We start from the raw sequence: 22,092 nt of genomic DNA on the forward strand, positions 1-22,092 counted from the left end.
CTGATCCTTTGAAATATTGGCATGTTTTTCAGGCTCCATTTTTCCACAACTGTGTTTCAGTCATACAGAACACTCTCATGATGTTTGGCAAGTCATGAAGCCGTGTTGCAACAGAGGACAGAGCTGTTAGTACTCATTTCAGAAAGAACTGGCCTCAGTTTTTCAGTGTAATAAAATTCCATAGAACATTAACTGGCAACAGAATGAACATTGGACAGCTAGCCTTCATTTGCAAACAATGTGTTTGAGTGTCCCCGTATAAGAAGGACTCCAAACTGTTACAGAGGGACCGAGATTGTGAAAGGTCTCGAGGTCAAGACTTGGGAGGAGCACAGCTGAAGCCACTTGGTTTGTTCATCATAGAGAAGGGAAGGCTGAAAGGAGACTTCATGGCAATCTCCAGCTTCCCCGAAGGGGGCAGTGGAGGGAGAGGTGCTGATCTCTTACTAGTGACAGGACACAAGGAAATTGAATGAAACTTCAGTGTTTATCATACAAGTGTTTTCCTAGCCAAATGGTAGAAGGATGTAAACAAGAGAGGTTTGCAAGGAGAAGGACAAATACCTTCTCACCTCTGTTTTGGCTAATTGCTTCTAGCACACTTCCCTTCAAAATGCTTTTGTATTAGTTGGCTACATTTCTAAAAAAGGTTTCAAAATACAGCCTTAAAATTAGTGAAGGGTTTGAGCTAGAACTGGGGTATAAAATCCAGTTGGGGTACTAAAAGTGTTATATTTATGGAGCTGCTCTCATCATACCTCACCACATTCCCTCAACCCACAGGCTAGAAAGCTCTGCATTTGTGTTCATTAGCTTAGAGCAGCTGTGCTTTGGGTGGTCTGGGTTAATGAACTGCCCATTTGTGGTTATCTACACCAAATCTGGACCCCAGTAACTGCAAGAGAGAGAAAAAAAGAGAAACATGTGATGTACTGACCCAGGAAATGAGTGTCTAACTGCACTGTGCATCTCCTGCATAACTGGTGTGATATATACCCAATGTCCTCAGCTCTCACAGAAATAGCTGTAAAATAGTGTGCCAGTGGGGACACTTCAGCCTAACTGAAATAACTAAAGGTTGGCTTCAGCCTGAAACATAAGGTTTTATGACTTCTGAAACAGAGTTTGAAAGAGCATATTATAGTACTGGTTTTTCTTTCTATAAATAGCACTCTCTCATTTTCTTCACCCACCCCACCTGTGATCTTTCTAATACCCTGCAGCAGTCTTGCAAGCCAATTGTGTGCTGTTTCAGCAGCTGCTCCAGGATTTAATGGGTGTTTAGATACAACATTCCACCTTGCCTGCAGCATATGACCGCAGTGCAAGCAGGACAACACCAAAGTTAAGTGTCTCCTCAAAGCTGATATGTATTTCCTGATGTAACATTGTGCTCTTAAGGTTCCTGTCACACTCCCATCCTCAGCTTGTTGAACTGTCATTTTATCTGGTTTTATAGCACGCAAACAGACTGTGAAAAAACAACATTTCCTTCATCTGTCCTCTAATTGCTTCCTGTAATAAGATGACCTATGTAGGTAAGGTAAGACCTGCAGAAAATGAGGCCAGGAGCCCTGACCTTCCCTGGAGGGTGGCTCCTAGGGAGGGGGGAGGCATGCCTGGAGTACAGTTCCCCATTGGGAGGCCCAGGGAAGCAGCCCTGGGGGCTGAAATGCCCCAAAGAACAGAAGTAGAAGTACCAGCTGTCCTGGCTGTTGCCACTGCAAGCAATGAACTTGATATTGATCTGCATAACGGTTTTAAGGTTATGAAGCACAGATTTGTTGTTGTTCTTTTAATCTTCCAGTCTATAATGAGCAGCAGCTTCTAGTACCCTTTACTGTGATGACACCTCCTCCTTTATTAGGTGCTTAAAATGGGTATCAAGCTTAGGGTGGGTAGTTTGACTTCATATTCCCCCACCTGGGTCAGTATTGAGCTGCATCTGTGCTGCTCTGACCTTCAACCTCTCTGGACTTGCCTCAACCGTGCGCCATGGCACTCCTTCCTACTGCCATTTCCAAACGTGATGGAGGGAGAGCTGCCTTATTCAAGTGCCACTCTGGTCCCCTTGTCAGAAAGAAGGGTGGTTGGGAAAGGTGAGGTGCACATCTCTGGAGGGGGGGCCGTTACCCATGGCTTCTGGCTGGGCATGAGCGTGGAACGGGCCTGCAGCCGCAGCCATCGCTCCGCTGAGGGGGAGAAACCATCGGGCACGCCTTGACACTCCTGCCCAGAGCTTCAGCCTCTCGCTCGGTTCAGGAGAGCCTGGTCTGACTTGAAACGAATGATTCTGCGTTGTAAGCCATTTCGGTTCTCTTTAGGCGTTAGTCCAGCGGAGAAAGGGGGACAGGACTGCGAAATTTAAAAAGGAGAACGAAAAGGTCACAGAGAAGGACACGGAGGTTGGCTCTGAAAAAGGATACGTGAGGGAGGAGAGAGGGGCTGGCGGCAGATGCCCATCGGAGGAGGGGCGGGGGCAGGAGGAGCAGGTGGGGAAGGAGGGAGGAGGGGGGGAAAGTGCCGTAGTGCCTCCCTGAGGGCCGCTGCCCGGCAGGAGCGGCTGACAGCCCGGCGCTCCGGCCGCGGACGCTCCCACAGCCGGTGCCACGCCGTACCGGGGCCGCCCTCCGGGGCGGGCGCTCTGCGGTGCTCCCCCGGCGCCGGGGCTTCCCTTCTGGGCTGCTCTCGGGAGCCGCACGCCGGGGCGAACGACTACATTTCCCAGCATTTCCAAGCGGGCTCTGCGGGGAGCCTCGCCGGCTCTCGCCATCTCCTTCCCTCGCAGGGGGCTCGGCGCGGCGGCGGCGGCGGGGCGGAGCTCGGCAGCCCCGGCCCAGCGGCAGCCCCGGCCCCGCAGCCTCCCCCCAGCCCGTGCAGGCGCGGAGCCGGCGGCAGCCGGGGCGGCTGTGGGCGGCGAGCGGGGCGGCGGGCAGCGCCATGCGGGTAGCCGCCTGCCTTCTCTCCTTGGCTCTCTGCGCCCTGCCCGCTGCCCCAGGTGAGTGCGGCCGCGGGGTAGCGCCGCCGCGCCTGAGGCGGGGGCGGCGGTGGGGAGGAGGAGGAGGAGTGTGTGGGGGGGAAATACCGCGCGAGGGCCGCTGCGGAGCCCCGCGGAAACGGAGCCCCCGCCGCAGCGTGCGGGCGCAGCCGGGTGATGGGTGTCTTTCCCCTGCCTAGGAGCCGCCGGGCCGGCAGCGGCGGTGGGGCGGCGGGGCGAGAGCCGCTTCGCAGAGCGACAGAGCATCAGGCCCCTGCGGCTGGTGTCCGGCGAGGGCGGCGAAGGGGCGCGGCGGCCGGCGCTGAGTACGCGGGTGCGGAGCGGCGCGGCGCGGACGCAGGTAGGCGGCGGCGGGCGATGGGCGGTGGGGAGCCGCGGGCGGCCCGGGCACCTGCCGCGGGGGAGGGGGCTCAGGGCCCGCATCCCGGAGGCTGCGGGGCGATGTCGCGCCCGCACCCCCTCCCCGAGCGTGTTGCTGCCGCTGCCAAAAGGACGGCGTTTATTTTAAGGCGTTGCGCGGCGAGACGCGCGGTTGGTTTTGCCGGAGGGATCGCTGGGGAACGTCGGTCCTGCCGCAGCAGCGCCCGATTTCCTCAAAATGGTCCCTTGTGCCTGTTCATTGTGGCCCCGGGCGTGAGCGGCTGCCCCGGCTCGGCACCTTGTGCCTGTTCATTGTGGCCCCGGGCGTGAGCGGCTGCCCCGGCTCGGCACGGCCCGCTGCGTGCGGCCGCCCGCGACAGCCGCGGCGTGAAAGTTGCGGTGCCTTTGCGACAGCTGGAGCGGGGACGCTGCGGCTGAATGTCGGGTTCTGGCTGAGGTGTGGGCAGGGTGGGCTGGTGTTCCGTGCACTCGGATGTGTTCTTAAAAATAGACATTGGAAATCGGAAGGGGATTGCTTGAAATACATCGTGTGAACTCCACATTGCAGTTTAACTTACGTGTCACTGCCCAAACTGGGATGTTTGTTCAGATTTCTGCTGTGTGAAGACGGATCCCTGTAGCTTTTAACAAACAGCTGCCCCAGTTTATATTAAAACAGCGATTTTAGTATTGATAATAAGGTGTCATATTTGAGGTAGTACATGGCTGTTACATCCAAAGGAAAAAAGCATCGAGTCTTTGCTATTGCAGATAAAGAAGGTGAAAAATTATTGCATTTGAGGTAACTGGGGACATCCACGACGAGTCACAGGCTTCTTTCTCCTCCTTAAATGACTACTGTCCATTTAAGGAACAAAGTAACTGGAGAAAACAGTCTCAGGTTTCATTTTTGTAATCTGTAAAGTGTAGGCACTGACAGCTTGCATTCTTCTATAGTTAAATAATAAATGATCTCTTCATAGCACGTTTGTTTGCCCATGAATATAACTTACTCTATGTAAGGAATTTTCAGGCCATATTTGCAAGTAAAATAAAACAGGGTTCTTAAAGTTCCAAAATGGGTGCTCTGCTTGGAAAAGAAAAAGCCCTCTTGGCATTTCAGGGTTCTTTGAGTACCCTTGGACACTCAAACACATCGGGACATGTGTGTGTAAAAAGCAGCAATGGTTGCATTTGGATCTAGCATTAGGATTCAGATACTGTTCTTACAGGACAAACCATTCATTAATGGGTTTTATTTTTCTGAATATCTCAACTTTTATTCACCAAATCTTATGCTCACAAAAACAATTTCAAATCATCTTGATTTAATGAAGTTGTAATTACTAGTGTTACTCCTACCAGACAAGAAGTAACACTGGTGGGTTAAAAAGAGTGAAATGCATTTCTTTCACAACAATCTCCATACTAAACTGAGTTTACACGTGTGAAGCTCTGCCTGCAGCAACAACTTTTCCCCCTGGTCAAGAAGTTTCTCTCTGCTGCTTAAGATGTGCAAAGCCTGTTTTGTGGTATCTGATGGTTATTACTGAAGGATGCAGTAGCTGGCAGTGATTTGGAGGAAGATAGGTTAGAAAGCAAAAACAGGCCAGGCTGGGTGAAGCGGTACCAATTGCGTGTGCTTCTCGCACAGGGCATGGTTGCATCGTGTTTGCAGGATGCTGCATCCCTCACTCAGAGTCAGCTCAGCAGAAATGGACCAGCAGTGTGGCTGTGCTTTGCTTAAGTTTCATAGAAGCTGCATTCAGGAAAGTATTTTTCCAGTAGTTGTGTTTACCGTCTCAGCTGACTAATTTAATATCCTGGCTCTTGGATTCTAGCATCTCATAAAAAAACCCAACACCCTTACCTCTGCCAGAATGCTTTACAAAGTGATGGTCTGAGTTAACTTTTATGGTTGCCTTTGGGTGTCTGGGAGAAGTCACAACAAGTACAAAGATGCAGAGTGCTGGATTCTGATGAAGAGACACCCATGCCTGTCCTGAGCAGTAATGGTCCAGGATCAGTGGTATAGGAAGGACAGGGAGACAGAGGTGCGCTCTCCATCAGTAATATTTTGATAAGTATTAGTTTGATGGTTAAATACACTTCTCTCCATTGCCAATAGTTTTTGGACAGCTGTGTACCAGAGTTATAAAAGCTACTCTTGAATAGAGATTTCAAGCCAAAGCTAATGGCCTTGTGGGTCAGTTTGTGGAGGATGGTTCTTGCAGAAAGTTGAAGCATTCAAGAAGAATCTGTAATGGCTCAAGGGCAAGCAGCCCTGTCTAGAAAACCAAAGTGAACTGAATGGGATGGTGCAGCTAGAGGACTAGACCATGAGGCTGTAGCTGTTCAATCAATGTAAAGCAATGTAATTGTGTTTTGAATTGGATAAAGATAAAAGGAGAGAGAGAGATAAGCTGGAGAGAAGGAAGTCGCATTAACTCGAATCGGATTCCTTTAATTCCTGGATGAAAGCTTTAGCTGCAGAAAGGGCAGAAGTTGTACAAGAGGCATGCAAGCCTGAGTCTGGAGTTGCACAAAGGGAAACAGAGATGGTTGTTCAGGGGCAAGCAGAAGCAAACCATTCGTGGCCTTTGCAGATCAGGACTTTCAGAACAGGCTTATGATGGAGTTAAGACAGAGGAGTACAATACAAGAAAAGGACGGGAAGAAAGGGAATTGAAGGCAGAAGTGATGATGGGCAGACTTCTAAAAGTTTACATACTTTTTTCCCCCCAGCATTAGTTGAACTGTTTCTTTATCAACCTCCTTCCTTTTTTGTTTTGGTTGTGGGGTTTTTGTTTTGGTTTTGGGGTTTTTGGTTTAGGTTTTCTTTGTTTGTTTGGATTTTTTTGCTTGTTTTTTTTTGCTTGCTTGTTTGTTATTTTAGGGGGCTATTGCCCTAACTACTGAGTGACTTCTCTACATGCATGCTTTACTATTAAGCAGTAAAGGAAATGGTCTATGTACACATCCTAGAAACCCAGAATGTAATTGCTTAGGAAGCAAAATGACTGCTCACAGTTGGTAGTTGTCCAAGATTACTGGACTTCAGAGCACAGCACAAGGTAAATGTTGCAGGCTAATATAGGTTCATTAGTGTTTTAACACACAGTCTACAGTGGACATTGAAAGATTCATGTGACTTTGAGTTTCTGCTTTTAATTCCACCACGGAATAGAGTCACTACCAGTATCCATGATAGTCCTGTATTTCAGTTTCTCTGTTCCCCAGAGGAAGCCTGTTAGCAGCTGCACAGCATTTAATCTAAAGAGTAATCAAGATAAGATATATCTGAGAATATGCAAAGATTAAAATTACCAGGAATGCAATCCAGGATCTCAGCAATTGACAATTTACTGTTGCACATACCTGTATGTTATGTAGTTAGAACCATACTGTTCTACACAAGCCTATTAGAAGATGAATTCCTCTATGGCAGGGCATTCAATGGAGGCTAAGCCAAGATTTGTATGTTTAAAAGGAAGTAAGTTCACACTGTGGAACCTTTTAATTCCATGTATTAATCCATATTTTGATATTGTAAGAAGCAAGTGAGAAATCACAAGTCTCCTGGTACTTTCCTTTAGCCAATACTGTGCTGGCATGTTCTTCATTAAAATGTAGGAAGTTGTAAGTATTCCTCCCCACTGCCTGTACTTGTTCTTCCACCTGTGAAGGAGAGCAAAATAAAGCACAAGATGCACCTTTCAAAACTGGGGTCTGTCCTCCATGACCTTTTTCTTAATAGTTTTCAGTGGGTCAAATTCTCTGGTTGTGAAGGTGAGATTCATTTTCCAGCTGGAGATTAGAGCACCAGACCTCTACGTGCCTTCATCCCACAGTTGCCTTCCCTCAGCCCTAAGTATAACTTCATGGTAGTCTTGCTCTCAGCTGGAGACTGCCACAGAATGCCAGCAGGGATGGGTCCCAGTTCTCCTTGAGGCCAGCACTTTGTGGTCATGCTAACAGGTCTGCTCACACAGTCTGAGGCACAACTTTTGTTCCTGGTGTGGCTTTTGTTGCATCATCTGGTTTTGATTTACCTATACTGTTATATCTGGCTGTGCAGAGCACTCCATAGTGTAGCAACTTCACTTTCTCAACCATTTTTTCACTTGGTCTTTGCTAGGTATTGCTGGATTCCTTCTGACTGAGTAAAAGGGCTGTAAAAGTAGCCTGGTGTGAAGGGACTCCAAGACTGAACTGCATCTTGAGATAGAAGTATTGTTGTTTATTGTCCAGAGTGACTTGGTAGTTTTCACCAAAGTATTTCTTTGTCTTCCAGAGTCTGCAGTTTGGAATTGTTTGTGACCAAATGGTACAGTTCCATACATTGATTTGGAAAGATGGCTTACAGTTTTCTTAAATCACTCCTTACTGCTAATAATCCATTGCAGAGAAGCTCTGTTCTGTCCTGCTGAGCTCACATAGCTCTGCTTGCACTTGGAATTGAACTCTTCATTAGTTATTCAGGCATTGCCTAGTCATTGCTATTGGATTTTCTGACTTCTTGGCCTCTAGGTGCTTCTGAAACTGCTGACTTTTGCACAGAACATTCTTCCTCTCTGTTCTGATACTGTTAAATTCTGTTGATCTAAGTTCCTGTGTTGGGTAGCTCAAACAATTAGTAATTTTTCTTCTGTTTAAAAAATGAATTCTGACTGTTGAGGGGCTTGTAAAACAGCTAGAGAGTTTGGAACTAATGAGTGGTGACTGTTGGGAACAGAAGTGTCATGAGAAATTGTCCAATTTAAACAATTCTTTTCTGCCTACTTAATCAAATGACTGCTGTCTCTTGGAGAAAGTTAGGCATAATCACAAACCCAAAGGTGGAGGAGCCTAACTGGTACTGAGGCTGCAGTGAGTAATCACACAACTTTATTTTACTTGCCAGATTTGGTTTTCTTCCTGCCTTCTTGCCTCTTTTTCCCCTTTGCTTAAGGCTTATAAGATGTTGTGCAATATGTATGTTCAGTGTATGTAGTACTGCAGTATTAATGGAAAGATAAGGTACTTCACCAACCTGGCAATATTTTTATGAATGTATGAATAGAAGAGGAAAAAAAGGATGCTGAAGGCCAAACTTGGTGCATGTTGCAAAGGCACTTAGAGTGCCCTTTCATTTGTGATGTAGGAGAGACTTTCAGATACACCTTTTTATAAAACATATGTGTTCATGGTGTGTTTTACTATTTTATAGACAAAGAATGTTTGAAATTTCTAGTTCATGTTTCTCTGCAAGCTCATTTTGGGGAAAGTCATTCCCTGTTTGATAGTGAGGTTTGTTATGATAGTAAATGCATATTCCAAGAAATCATCCAGGGAAAACACCTCTGGTAACAGATGTGTCAGAATTCATGTTGCAGAAACATCATATCAGGTCTGAAGAGTTTAAGGGATGTTTAGAAGACATAAGTATCTTTGAAACTCCTTGTCTGGGTAAAAGGGCTGCATAGGAAATCTTTGTTTGGTGATATTTTCTCTTGCTTGTGCCATAGCACAGCTGAAAAAAAGAGATATCCCAAAAGCTATGGCTTAATCTTATAAAAACAGGCTTATATACTGTCATGAAGGATCTTAAAGGCTCAGATGTGGCGATGCTAATAGAAAGTATTTTCCTCAACATTTGCTTGTTGCCATGATTAGTGCAGTAACTCCAGTGTCTGATAGAGAAGTCTGTTCCAGATCTGGTAATCAATACAGCTATATTCACTCCTAATCTGTGCTGCTGCTCCCGAGTGCAGGACTGAACTCATGCTGTTTCCCTGAGGATCCTTGTTTTGGGACCCCTGTTGTGGCTAATGATCTACTGGACCACATTCATGATGCAAAATGGGTTGCATTCCAAGTGGCATCATGATAAATTATGGGGCAACTAAATATGAAGTTAACATTCATTGCAAAGTGTTTGCTACAGGAGCATTATGGTTGTATGTGTTACACTGCCATGACAGATCTAGTACTGTATTATTCTTCTGGTGTTCCAGATCCCTTTTGTACTCTTCTCAAGAATCTTACCAGTCTTTTAAGTGAATCAAGACTAATGACTTTTCTGTGGGCTCTGCTTGTTAAAACATTGTTGCAGTTACCCTGTCAAACACTGCTTAAAGGTCAATTAAAATGTGTAAAACCTTAGAAAGCCTGATGAGGTTCAGGTCTCTCAGTTGTGGGTCTTTCTGGCTAGTGCTGCCTTTTCTCTCCCAAATCAACTCTGCTGAGCTTTGTGGTCCTTCCACTTACTGTGACCAGCTCCCACCAGATTTCCCTCCCTTGAGAGGATGGGGATCCTTGTCTTCAGCTCCCATGGTTTTGAGCCAAAGCTGCTTCTCCTCCCTGGTAGGCTGCCCTTCTGCTTGAGGGGAAGGAGCACACCAGGCTGTTGTCAGATGATTTGGTTGCTGTCCCAGGTCCAGTGCTATCAGAGGATCAAACCCACTACTCTTGGACACAGGATTGTGGTGTCTTCCTATACAATATCTCTTTCTGGTTCACCTACTGGTAGGGTTCAGTTTCCTAGTGCCCAAGTAATATCTTTTTCAGTACTGTTTTTGTGTAACAACTGTGTAATCATTAGCTTCTTGCATGTTGACCTCAAAAAAATCACTGTCACTCCCACCCTGTCTCTCTTCTCTCTAGTTTTGACTTCTCAATTTATTTTAAACTATGTCAAATTTGCTATGCTATAAACTATGTCAAATTGGATGTGAGAAACTTCCAGACAAGAACACCTCATGAGTCCTTCTAGCCATCTTCTCTTTGGCTTGCTGGTGGCCTCTTGGGTAGTGTATGGATATGCTGTTGTGAGGAGATGTCTTTTAGAGTGCATAAAGGATTGCAGAGGTCTGTCAGGAAATTGTGCTCTTCGTAGCCACAGATGTTCCCTGATAATATTCCTCTGAAGCCTTTGCCATATTTACATTTATGTGAGGAGGAGAAAACATTGCTGCAGGGTTGAACCATGCAGCAGCAACTGTACTGAGCCACAGCCAAGTGTGGAATGTCTCTCTTAGATGGAAGCATGTTCAGAGCAGAGGAGAGTTTTGTGCATGGAAGATTACATCTGTGCAAGCTTTTTAATACCTTAGTGGGATGGCTGGGTCAGGGAAGGGTCATGTTTTTTTCTCAGAGTTGTTACTTTTGTGAGTGTTGAGCAGCAAAGGTGGCAGAAGAGCTGCATGGGGGTGCTGAGCACATGGACAGGATGAGTTCTGCCAGGCTGTGGTGTGTACTTCCATGATGGGGGCTGACTGGTTGGGTAGGTTCAAGTGAAAAGCCAGTGTCACTTGAAATTAAAGATGTCATTATGTAGAAATGGAAGAAAAGCCAATGATGTAGAGCTCTTGAGTCAGTAGGACTCCATGCTTCCAACCTAAACACTGGATACAATTACAGAGTTAGGAAGCTTGGCATGGCTGCTGGACATTTGTCATCAGACAGTGAAATTTGTTGGTTTCTCTGGTAATTGAACAGCTCTGACTTACCTGCCTACACCCAATTCACTCTACAACCTCTCTCTCTCTCATTTTTAATGGAATGAATGTTAACAGACCAGAAAACTAGAGCAAGTGACTGTGCTTTAGACAAAGCATCTTCCAGAATATAATAGTAATACAAGGTTTAAAAAGAAATTTGTGTGTGTAAATGTCCCTTGATGGTGCTTTGGTTCTGAAAGTGTGATGAATGTGAATGTGGAGGCTACAGCTGGTGATTTACAGCTCAGAAATTGCCCAGAAGAACAGCAGCATGTAGGAAAGCTGCCTGTTCCAGAAATGTCTCCTTAGAGTATTTTATCCCCTGAAATTCTTTGAGAATGAAAAAAAAAATCCAGTTGTTCAGAAAATATAGACAGTGAAAATGTTGATTCGTTTTGATCTCTTAGGTTATATCAAGGGGGAAAGGAGATTTGAACTGTGCTTTTCCCTCCACTTTTCAACTTTAAACAAGACTTTGATGCTTGAATGTAGAGGGTGAATCATATTAAAAAGTATTATCTGTGGAGTTAATTGAGCAATATATTGGCATGCCTAAGAGTCTGCAAGTTTCATCAAGCTGCTCTTAGCCTGTGGTGCTGACAAAATGTTAGTAAACTTTCTACTGTTGCCTGAGAACCGTTTATGGGAAAAAATTAGCCACGTTGGTAGGCTCTATGTGTCAAAGAGTGCTTGTTACTTTCAGTGGGAAGAGCTAACTTTTTGGTTTTGGTAAGCTTTTGTATGTATACAAACTAAGTGTAAGAGCCATTGAAAATGTTTGGAATGTGTCATGTTGCAGAGAAATGTTTTGGTCCCTGATACTTCTTGCATGAAGGAGCAAAGTTCAGGTGCACTCTTCTATTATGTTTGAAAGCTTTAGTTTTTACTTAAAGGCAATGTTAATGTTTTTTCAGATTCCCATGGTAATGGAACAGTGTTTCTTCTTTCCAAAGCCTACAAGAGATGCTGAAAAGGGGGCTGTTCTTTAAATGGTATTGATTCCACAGCCTGGAAAACTTGCAGCTAAAAATGACCTCAAGGTGCCATCTGCTTCAGCAAGGGAAATGCCTTCGCTCCTCTTGACTGTTAGATCTGTTGAGCTTTCCTTCTTGCCTGAATGGTGTCCTTGAAACAATAGTCCTTCCTACAGCTGAATGACACAGCAATCCAGATGGGTTCATCCTCTAGTGCTACCTACAGCACGTGTGTTGCTGCCCTTGATTTGTGTACTCTCCCCCTGCAGAAGCCTTGTGCATCGGTTATTTCCCTCTCACACTGCAGCTGTATATGAGTAGAGTCATGAGCCCATGCCTGGGCTCTGCCAGGCATCCTTGGGAGAAGGGATGTTTCACTGAAAAGAGATTCTCCTTGTTTTGAGTCCTTTCCCTCTGACCTCATGCTTCTTCACAAGGAAGTACATTGGCTATCTGGTTGCATAGTCAAGTCCTGTAGTGTATCTAGTGAGACAGATGTAACACATTGCTCTACTGCTGTTGTGTCCAGCATTGCTGACAGGGAGAGATTTCAGCACAGGGCCACCAAGGTTATTAGGGGAGTGGAGCATCTCCCTTGTGATGAAAGGCTGAGGGAGCTGGGGCTCTGCCTTGGAGAAGAGGAGACTGAGGGGTGACCTCATTCATATTTACAAATACCTAAAGGGTGGATGACAGGAGGATGGAACCAGGCTCTTCTCAATGATGGCCAATGATAGGACAAGGGGCAATGGGTATAAGCTGGAACACAAGAGGTTCCAAAGAAATACAAGGAAGAATTTCTTCCCTGTTGAGGTGAGGGAGCACTGGAAGGGGCTGCCCAGGTGGGTTGTTGAATCTCCTTTCTGGAGACATTCTAAACCCACCTGGAGGTGTTCCTGTGTGACCTACTCTAGGTGGTCCCGCTCTGGCAGAGGGTTTGGACTGGATGAGCTTTTGAGGTCCCTTCCAGCCTTTAAGATTCTGTGATTGCTCTTTGTGTTGTATTTGACCCTCCGAAACCTACAGCTGCTGTGGGGGACAATGGAAACTGCAACGTCCCCGTGTCATAGGGTGAGTCTCTGTTTGCTCTGCTCCTTGTCTTGGTTTTAGAAGCGTGATCTTCAGTGGTCATCAAAGTTTTTGTGTGAATTATGGCAGGAGAATATTCTGAACTTTACAAGTTTTCATTCATGACTTTCCTTTATTTCCTATTTGTGATGTGGGACTTTATTACTCGCCCCATAATAGCCTATTTTGTCATACTTTCCCTAGCCATTAGTCTTTGATGAAGAATCTTCTCCAATGCAATTCAAAAATTTGAGGTTGAGCAATCACCTATTTTTTGGTTTTGCCCCAGTAGTGATATATTTAGGATCTCTTGCACATTAGTTGAATGTGACTTTTGATACACGAATCTTTGCTGCACCTCTTTCAGAAAAAGACAAAATTCAAAAGGAATATGGTTTCCCAAAAGTTCTTGCAGTTCTTCCTTTCCCTGGGATACAAAGACTTTCCAGGCAGCAAAGACTTTTCAGAACAGCAGAAGTTACAGTAATTAGTCTCATAGGAAATCAAAAGTCATGACTAAAATTTTCTTAGTCATATTAACGTCATCCTCTCCACATAAAAGCACAACAAGTGTAAGATTGGGTACCACAAGGCTTTTCTGATGCTTGAAACGAGTTTTAGATTGCCTGTTGGGAAACACCATCGTGCCCATTTGGTTACTTGAGTTTGTCCTTTTAGATCTATGAGATCAAATGGTTGTTCAGGCTAATTTGCTAGCAGTGACAGCCAAATAGTTTTCCAGCTTCCTTGCTCCATTACTTAACCTTGGGTGAATTGTTGAGAAAGATGAAGTAGAGGTGAGGAAGGAGAGCAAGAAGGGAGGAATTGTCTTTTCTTTGTTGTAACTGTTCAAAAGTGGTTTTGGAGTGCTGGGTGGAGGTCTGGGCTGAGGTGTATTAGCAGGTCCAACCAAGTCCATCAGAGGTTTGGCCTCGCACCTCTGCATGACCTCCAAAGAATCCCTGCTGCTTCCCAGGCATTGGATCTGCAGTAGTGACATCTGTGCAATACATGGTTTGTGCTCAACACTGCTTTTTTCCTAGTGTGATTCCCTTCATCCATAGTTCTGGGGACCACTTTCACTCCACTCTATTGAGTGAGTTCAAACAACCTCTGATTGAAAACTCAGAGATAAATAATGAAAGAGATTTTTTTTCTCACCCTCTAAAAGAATAATTACTGGCATCTTAGAAGTACAAGTAGTCCTTGCTTCTTACTCTGATTTTATTGATACTGTGATGTTTATGTAGAGAGAAGCTGGTTTAGGATATCTTTACAACTTCATCAGGATCTTCAGCTGCTGAGAGCTGGCGAAGCCCCACTGCAGTGAACTGGGCCATGGCACCACATGATGGTGTTTAACTCTCCTTCTGACCCACCCTCATTTGCCATGGAGAACAGCTATATGATCCAAGATTCCAAAATGAACATGGACTTCTTAAAATATTTCCTTATTTCTAGCTTTTCCTCAGGATAAATGACTTATTAAATGCCCCCCAAAAGGGAGCTGTAAAAGCCTTTTCATCAAGCCACGATTCCTTTCTGCAGTGGTTTCATTTCTATTTCCCCCCCAAAAAAAGCCTTATAGATATTTAGGTTTGGATAAAAACAGAGAGCTTACATGAAGAATGGCAAGTAACAATGTTTAATGTAGTAAATGAGTGCCTAGAAATGTTTTAAGAGCACTAGGGAAAGTAGAAAAGGAAAGATTTTGCAGTTCTTTAACATGCTGATACGTGGATCCAGTTCAGTGACACTGACCTTTTGACTAAGATGAGATATTTGCAAATGGCAATAGAGAGGGCCTGAGGAAATCATGTTGTGTTTGTGGTTTTATTGTTTAGTTTTTAGAAAAGAATCTTTGGCTTGGAGATATTTCTTTTCATTATTTGACCTGGATTTTGTTTCAGAGCAAAGTTTTTCTCTTTTCATTCTTTCCAGGACAAGTAGAAAAGGAATTTTTTGAACAATTTCCTTATTTAGCAACAAGATACAGGATTTATTGCAACACAGCTGAGGGGGAAAATTGACCTTTCACAGTGTACATGTGCAAAGTGGTGTGGTATTCATAATTAAGTGCAACAATTATTTTCAAAACCACAGATAAAATTCTTTTTAGGTAAATCTACCCAACATTTAATAGTATATTTTTAATGTAATTTCATTAATGTGTTAGTTTTGACTTTGCAGGGGCTTACCCGTGTCTTTACTGAACTGAAGAAACATACAGACTTAAAGAATTGTTCACAAGCTGAGGTTTCTATCCTCCTATAAAATAGAGAGGAGGGAGAAATTCCTAGAATCATAGAACAGGAGGAGTTGGAAGGGACCTTTAGAGATCATTCAGTCCAACCCCTCTGCTAAAGCAGGTCCACCTAGATCAGTAAATGAATATCTGAGTAATCTGTTATTTTTAAATGTGACTGATTCCCACAATGCCTGCTATCAAACCTCTTACAAGCTCTGAAGCGTTGCTGTTCAATTCACTCTTGCTTCACATTTGGTATTATTTTTGCTTGTGATTCTCTCGATGCTTTTCCTTTGGAGTCTACAAATTTGACTTTTGATTAGAAAACACAATGTTATAAAGAGTACTAAATACCAAGTTCTTTACATCAAAGGGAAAGAATACAAAGAAGACTTCCTCATTCTTATTTTTGAAGAAAATACAATCTTCTCTTTTGCTAGAAATGGTATCTTCCAGCAAAACTTACTAAAAGGCACAGAAGTGCTTTATGAAGGAATTGCATGTTGTATCACAATATGGTTTTAAATGATATTTTTCCTTATTTTAATGAGGGAGAATATAAGTCATCATGTTACTATGCTGCTAATGACAATCTTCCAGACATACTTAAGGTTCCCTACTGTACCATGCAATGAGGCTCACCGTTGATCTGCAGTGATAGATGCTGGCTGTGATTTATGTACATGTATTCTCTTTCTAGATACTGATTCTTCAGCACTAGTTTCTGGAGAGGGCTGAGCCCCAGCAGGGTTACTGTAGGGACTATGTCAGAAATCATCATTATTTGGTTGTTTATGATCATAAACTTTACTCATTGCCCATCTCCTCCATCACTTCAGTGATTCCTGAGGCATGGAGCAGGTGATTTAAAGTCATCCCTCTTGGTTTGGCAGGGAGGTTTGCATGCTCCTTTTGTTTTTCTAAGATCCAAGCTTTTAACGGTTGTTTCAGATAAAATGTCTTTCTGCTTTGTGACTTGAAATAATCCTTTCCCACTCAGTTTACTGTTGATTCCTTTCAGACATTCACTGAGACGCTGCAACTTTGCAATCTTTGTCAAAAGTTAGCCCTCTCATGCTTGCATTAGATGCATGGGGTGCTTTTCTGTAGAGGGCTTGCAGAGTAGTATACACTTCACAGGCCACTAGAAATTGCATCTGAAAGTACTGCAGCTCATTTCAGAGTTGATACCAGTATTTTCCTTCTTCGGATGCATGCCATTAAAATGTCAGAGCTTTTTCATTGTGTCAGAATCATGACACTGCATTCTTCCATTAAGTTGCTAGATTCTTCTTTCCTGGCTCTTGTTCATGTTCTGCATGGATGTATCTCTCCTGGTCTCCAAGAACTCCCCTTTTAGGACTCAGTTGTCAGCTGTTGATGTGTCATGCCTTTGGTCGTTGAAAAAGCCTCGAATTTTCAGAGCAGATTCCTTGGTTTGAGAACTGAATGACATAATTGATTGTCTTGCTTCAGTGGTTTTAGAGGAACCGTTGCCAGGTGTCCTTCTTGTTAATTCTGCTTGAATAAGGTGCTGTAGCTGGAATAAAAGTACTTATTTCCTTTCTTTGGGTTGTTTTATTGGCATATGTCAATGAGTGTAAGCTTCCTTTGCAGCTGCTTGTCTTGCTGAGCAGGCAGGTAGATGTGCTTGATAATATGTAGAGCCAAGACTCCTTAAAATCTCTTTCTTTGTTTTGTGGTTCTTAACCAGATATATCAGAAGAACTGTTATGCTAACAAATGTACTGGCCAGCACTCTTAGGTGCAGTTTTTTGTTAATGCTGAATGAGATCTGCTAGCTGTCATTGAGAGAAGAAATCTGCCTTTGTCTTGCACGTCCCTTCCAGGTTCTTGCCTTTGCATTCTCTAATGATGTGACTGTATATTTTATTTGGATCAGCTTATTTGTCCATCGGAAAGCGGATCTGCTGCAAATAATGATTAATTTTCTGATGCTGATCTTACTTTCTGGGTAGTCAGGAGCTGACAAGGGAGAGCAGGTGGGAACTTGTGGCCAGGATAGGGCAGACCCGTTCAGTTTTGGCAGCATCCCAGAGTATGTGGCATTACAGTGTTTTACAACCATGTATCAGGGTTGAAGGAAGGGATGCAATTTCTGGAGAGGGCTGAGTTGGGCTATCCAAAATGTGTGTTCTGGTACCTCCATAGATTTGAGATATGTTTGGGATACACTCGATTACACATGAGCTTAAACTTAATGGTGAGCTGCCTGGGTTTGCACCACATGTCATAGGGATGGTTACATCTATATAATGTTTTCCATCTTGATTTATTAATAGGCATTTTCTCCCTTAAGTCCACATTAACAGCTTCTGGAAGAGAATAACTGTGGTGCGGGGTCACCTCAGAAATACATTAGCCTTGTAATTGTTTGTCTTAGAGACATGTTCAGGGGAGGAAATTTCCCAGACCAAATCAATAAGATGCAATATACCTAGCAGTTCAAAACCAAACCAAAAGACCCTAGTCATTTTTGCTCTTGCAGGGAATGAGGTGAATACATTTAAAGGGCTATGTACAGTATATATATACTTAGGAATTTAAGTTAGGCTTTTTACATTCTTCCTTACAAACAAATTCCTTTTTGGTACCAGCAAATGATCGTATGGAGTTGGTTACACTGTGTACACAGAGCTAAATGAAATGATGGCATATGTAGCGATGTTGTTAACAAGCAGGAATAATAAAATAGAATGATAGGGGTTGGAATGGACCTCTAGAGATCATCCAGTCCAAACCCCCTGCAAAAGCAGATCCCACCTAGATCAGGTCACACAGGAACATGTCCAGGCGGATCTTGAAGAGCTCCAAGGAAGGAGCCTCCACAGCCCCTCTGGGCAGCCTGTGCCAGGGCTCCCTCACCTCAACAGTGAAAGAGTTTTTTCTTATGTTTAAATGGAACTTTTTGTGTTCCAGCTTCATCCCATCACCCTGTCACTAGATACCATAGAAAAAAGGGATGTCCCAACCTCCTGACATCCATTTAGATACTTATAAATATTAATGAGATCCCCCCTGAGTCTCCTCCAGACTAAACAGTCCCAGGTCCCGCAGCCTTTCCTCATAAGGAAGATGCTCCAGTCCCCTGATCATCTTGGTGTCCCTGCACTGGCCTCTCTCCAGCAGTTGCCTGCCCCTCTTCAGCTGGGGAGCCCAGAACTGGACACAGGGCTCCAGATGAGGCCTCACCAGGGCAGAGTAGAGGGGGAGGAGAAAACCTCCCTTGACCTGCTGCTCTTACTCTTCTTGATGCATCCCAGAAATACTGTAGGGTGTTGTTTAACGATATAATGATGAAAGAGCTAAAAGGTGGCACTATGGATGTCAGTACATGCTGTGGACGTCCATTGTTGTGTCACAGGTACCAACCAGCCTCACGAGTCATTTGGGGCAAGCATGAATCCCTCCATTTCAAAGAGATCAAATGGGTGATGCAGGGAAATTATTGCCTTATCTTTGGTTTTTTTTAGGCTGTGTTAGGTAAAACATAGATTTTAATATCAATTGTAATTCATGACTGGAGTGAACATACCCAGATAAGGTAAACCCTATGTTACATTCAGTGAATTGGTCAGAGATTATACACTGATTCAAATGAGATGCTCTTTAATCATCTCAAAGTTACGAGAACCATTTAGTCAAGACCTGTGGCCTGTGTTACAAAGCAGGTGAGAGGTAATGGGGGATAACTGAAAGGATCTCTGGGTGGAATCAAGGGGCCTTTAGGAAGCTTTCCAGTTAAACTGCATCATTCTAAACAGTCATTGAAAGATCTGGGATTTCTCATCATGCAGTTTTCATGCACGTTCTCTTCAGCAGCACAACCAGGCATTTTTATAGAGGGCACTCAGCCTGAGCATTCTCCAATAAAGAAAAGCTGGCTTTTTGAAACAAAAAGAAACTCCTTTTTAAAAGGAATCAACTGTTTCTAAGTGTTTATGGTTGTTATGTTTTTAATTATTAATACTCATGCTTACATCTGTAGACATGAAAACCTCCCATTCCATTGTAGGGCAACTCCAAAATATAATGAACAAAAAAATCCTGATTCCTTCAACTTCCCGTTTCTTTGTTGCTGTTCTTTTCCAGGGAAGCTGGTATTCTCAGTTCTTCTGGATTTAATGCCTATTGAAAGCCTGCCAGTAGTTTTAGAGAGAGTGAATTTGATGATTCACATTATCCCATCCTGTCCTGTGTTTGCCAGAGTTTTCAATAAATCATTTGTTACAGTTGTACTACCCTGTAATGTATTTCTTTAGAGAAGTGTAGTTTGGAGTTGTAAGTAGCTCTTCAATGTTTCTTCTTAGATTCCTGTCTACATGCTTCAAATCTTAATGTGCAGACTTCAATGGAAAGAAAATAAGAACGAAGTTGAAACTGCTCCAAGATGTCTGAAAGTAGCTTTTCCTATTAATTAGTTAAATAACGTGTCTGTTCCGTTTCTTGGGAGTTTTCAGGTCTAGAAACAGCTGTTGCATTTCCATTGGTTAGCTATTTTCTTCCTCTACTACTAGAATAAATGCACTATTTCTGGCAGGTGATGAATTCCAAAGTATTCCCATGTTCATTCTCTGCGAGGACCAAATGAAAGCAATTAATTCAGGGGAAAATATATGTCAAAGAAAGAAAGGGAGAAATGTTTCCCTAGCACCCATTTTTGAGTGGTTTTAGTGACTACTCAGGGGGTTGGAGTGTGGGAGCCCTTTAGAGGAAATGGGCTACAGGGTGGCTAGTCACAGCTTTACAGAAATGCAGCTGATCAGATTTTAGCCCATTGGTAATACCTCACTATATGGGCTGAAGTGAGAGTCTATCTGAATGAGCAGTTTCTTTTGGGTGATGTCAGTGAGACCTTTGTATGTATCCTGGTCTGGCCAAACCAGTAGTGGCTCAGCTGTTCTCCACTGGTCTGTGTCCATAGTCAGGTTAAGGAAATTAGCCAAGGAGGTCCTTCACTTCCCTTTGTTCAGGGTTTTGCCCAGGATGGAAGTTCAAAGTGAAGAGCCAATTTTCTACAGTGTGGATGGGTTAACATGGGGGTTACTGAGGTTCCTAAGGCAGAGCCTCCTAGTCACAAGTTGTGTTGCTGGGAATTCTTCAATAAGCCTTGTAGATGCAGAAAACACATCTTCTATTTGTTATTGTAGACTGCTTTGTCCTCTTCATTGCCACTTTATTTGGTCAATGGCACATTTTGACTTAAATTATTTACTTTCTGCATTCACAAGCCTGTATGATATGTTTTGTTGTGGCTAAATACTAATTCCAGTCTTTTCCATGTTGCAGTCTACCCATATTGCTCGAGCCAGCTTCCAGGTTGATGCTTTTGGATCATCTTTCATCCTAGATGTGACGCTAAACCAGTAAGTAATGACTGTATCTTATTCTACATCTGTTGAAGACCCAGTGCCAGTGAAATACCATTTTTCCATGGAGGTTTTAGAGGCTGTGTTATAGCACAAATGCTATTTCGAGGTGTTGAATTCATCTGCAGTAGTATATTTTAAGTTCTTTTGTCATTTTCTTCAGTACTGTTGTAGGCTTTGATATTCCCATTGTTACTACTTAGTAGCTATTTCAGTGTAACTAACATTTTAGAGTTCTAATTTCATTTGCCATCATTCAGTTTACCAAGAAGGCAAATTACTACACTGATGCAGAGCCTTCCTGGATATTAAAAGGCAGAGTTGCTGAAAACCGGTAGCTGTTAGCATTTTAATATCCCAGTGTAAAAGTACTGGAGACAGAGCAATTGCACTACAGTTAATCCTCAGGAAAGAACGAGATGGAGAGTTGAGAATGAAGTTTCTCTGGATGCATTTACAGTCTTTTGGGAACAGAGAAGCATTATCATGCAGTAGTACACTGTGAACTTCAGTCTACGATGGAAGACTGAACAATAGTAAACTTCAAGTGAAATCTGGTATGTGGCTTTCAGTAATGAGTTTTTGAAGTAGCCTTTTAGCACAGCTATTTTAAAATAGGAGTTGCTTTTCTCTTCTGCTCTGAAAAGAGAGTAAATAATATGGTAAATAGAAATGCTTTGTTAAGTAATTAGTGTCCTAAAAATGGAACGCAACGTTGCATGGTCTGGTGTAAGAGATTGTGCTAAATTGCTACAAGTATTTCTGCTATAAAGATGAACCATTCACTTTGCAATGACTGACACTCTCATTTCATTTTATTTTCCCTTGTAAATACATTTTAAACAAAGGCAATTTCTTTATGTGCACTGACATGAGTTCACCACATGTGAATCCTTGCTGGCTACAGACAGCAGAGACAACTCTGCTGCTGGCAGGGGGGAAAGAAGCTGGTTTAGAATTTCCTGCTGAAAATCACTAAGCCCACAACACTGAAGTGTGTGTTGAAAATAGGAGTTTTGTGTACATATTTATACCAGAAACCTGGTTTTATTTTGGGGGGCAGATTAATGGTGTGGTCACAGTTTCTGAAAGGTCAGGAGTTACCTTGCAGTTAAGAATTTAAGATCATCTTAATAAAAGTAAACAAAAGCAAACATAGGAAACTAGTGGTATATGAAAAGATAGTTAAGGATGTGACCTTATGAACTGCAGTAGTTCTCTGTAGGTGTTTTTCTTTGTTCATGACCATGCACATATGTGTATAAATACACATAGTTATATGTGTTTGTATAAATACAAACACATGTTTGAAGTTTGATTTGAGCCAGATCCTGGTTTTTATGCCATTCTTTTGTTTCCTTTCATGATATTAGACCAATATTTGTATGAGTTAAGACTGTCAGAATATGTTCTTGTTGTTCTTAAGAGTATCAGAATGCAACCTAAACATGAGCTTTTCCTTGTAATACGAAAGAAGTCCTGTCACAAATTGTGCAAAATTAAAACAAGAAGGCTGAAAGGAAACGAGAATGTTTGGCATGATATTTAAATGATATTCATGATATTTAAATCA

The 22,092-nt window shown here is 43.3% G+C and overlaps 1 protein-coding gene across 1 annotated transcript in view; it reads left to right on the forward strand.

Moving 5' to 3' along the window:
• Positions 1-2,940: 2,940 nt before the first annotated feature.
• ADAM22 (ADAM metallopeptidase domain 22) overlaps positions 2,941-22,092 on the forward strand; it is a 124,309-nt gene continuing 105,157 nt past the window's right edge. Inside the window, exons 1-3 of the mRNA XM_061996254.1 lie at positions 2,941-2,998; positions 3,181-3,338; positions 20,440-20,516. Coding sequence (XP_061852238.1) covers positions 2,941-2,998; positions 3,181-3,338; positions 20,440-20,516 — 293 coding nt within the window. The remainder of the gene's footprint in view (positions 2,999-3,180; positions 3,339-20,439; positions 20,517-22,092) is intronic.

The sequence above is a fragment of the Colius striatus genome, chromosome 5 (genome assembly GCF_028858725.1).
Source record: "Colius striatus isolate bColStr4 chromosome 5, bColStr4.1.hap1, whole genome shotgun sequence".
NCBI classification, from domain to species: domain Eukaryota; kingdom Metazoa; phylum Chordata; class Aves; order Coliiformes; family Coliidae; genus Colius; species Colius striatus.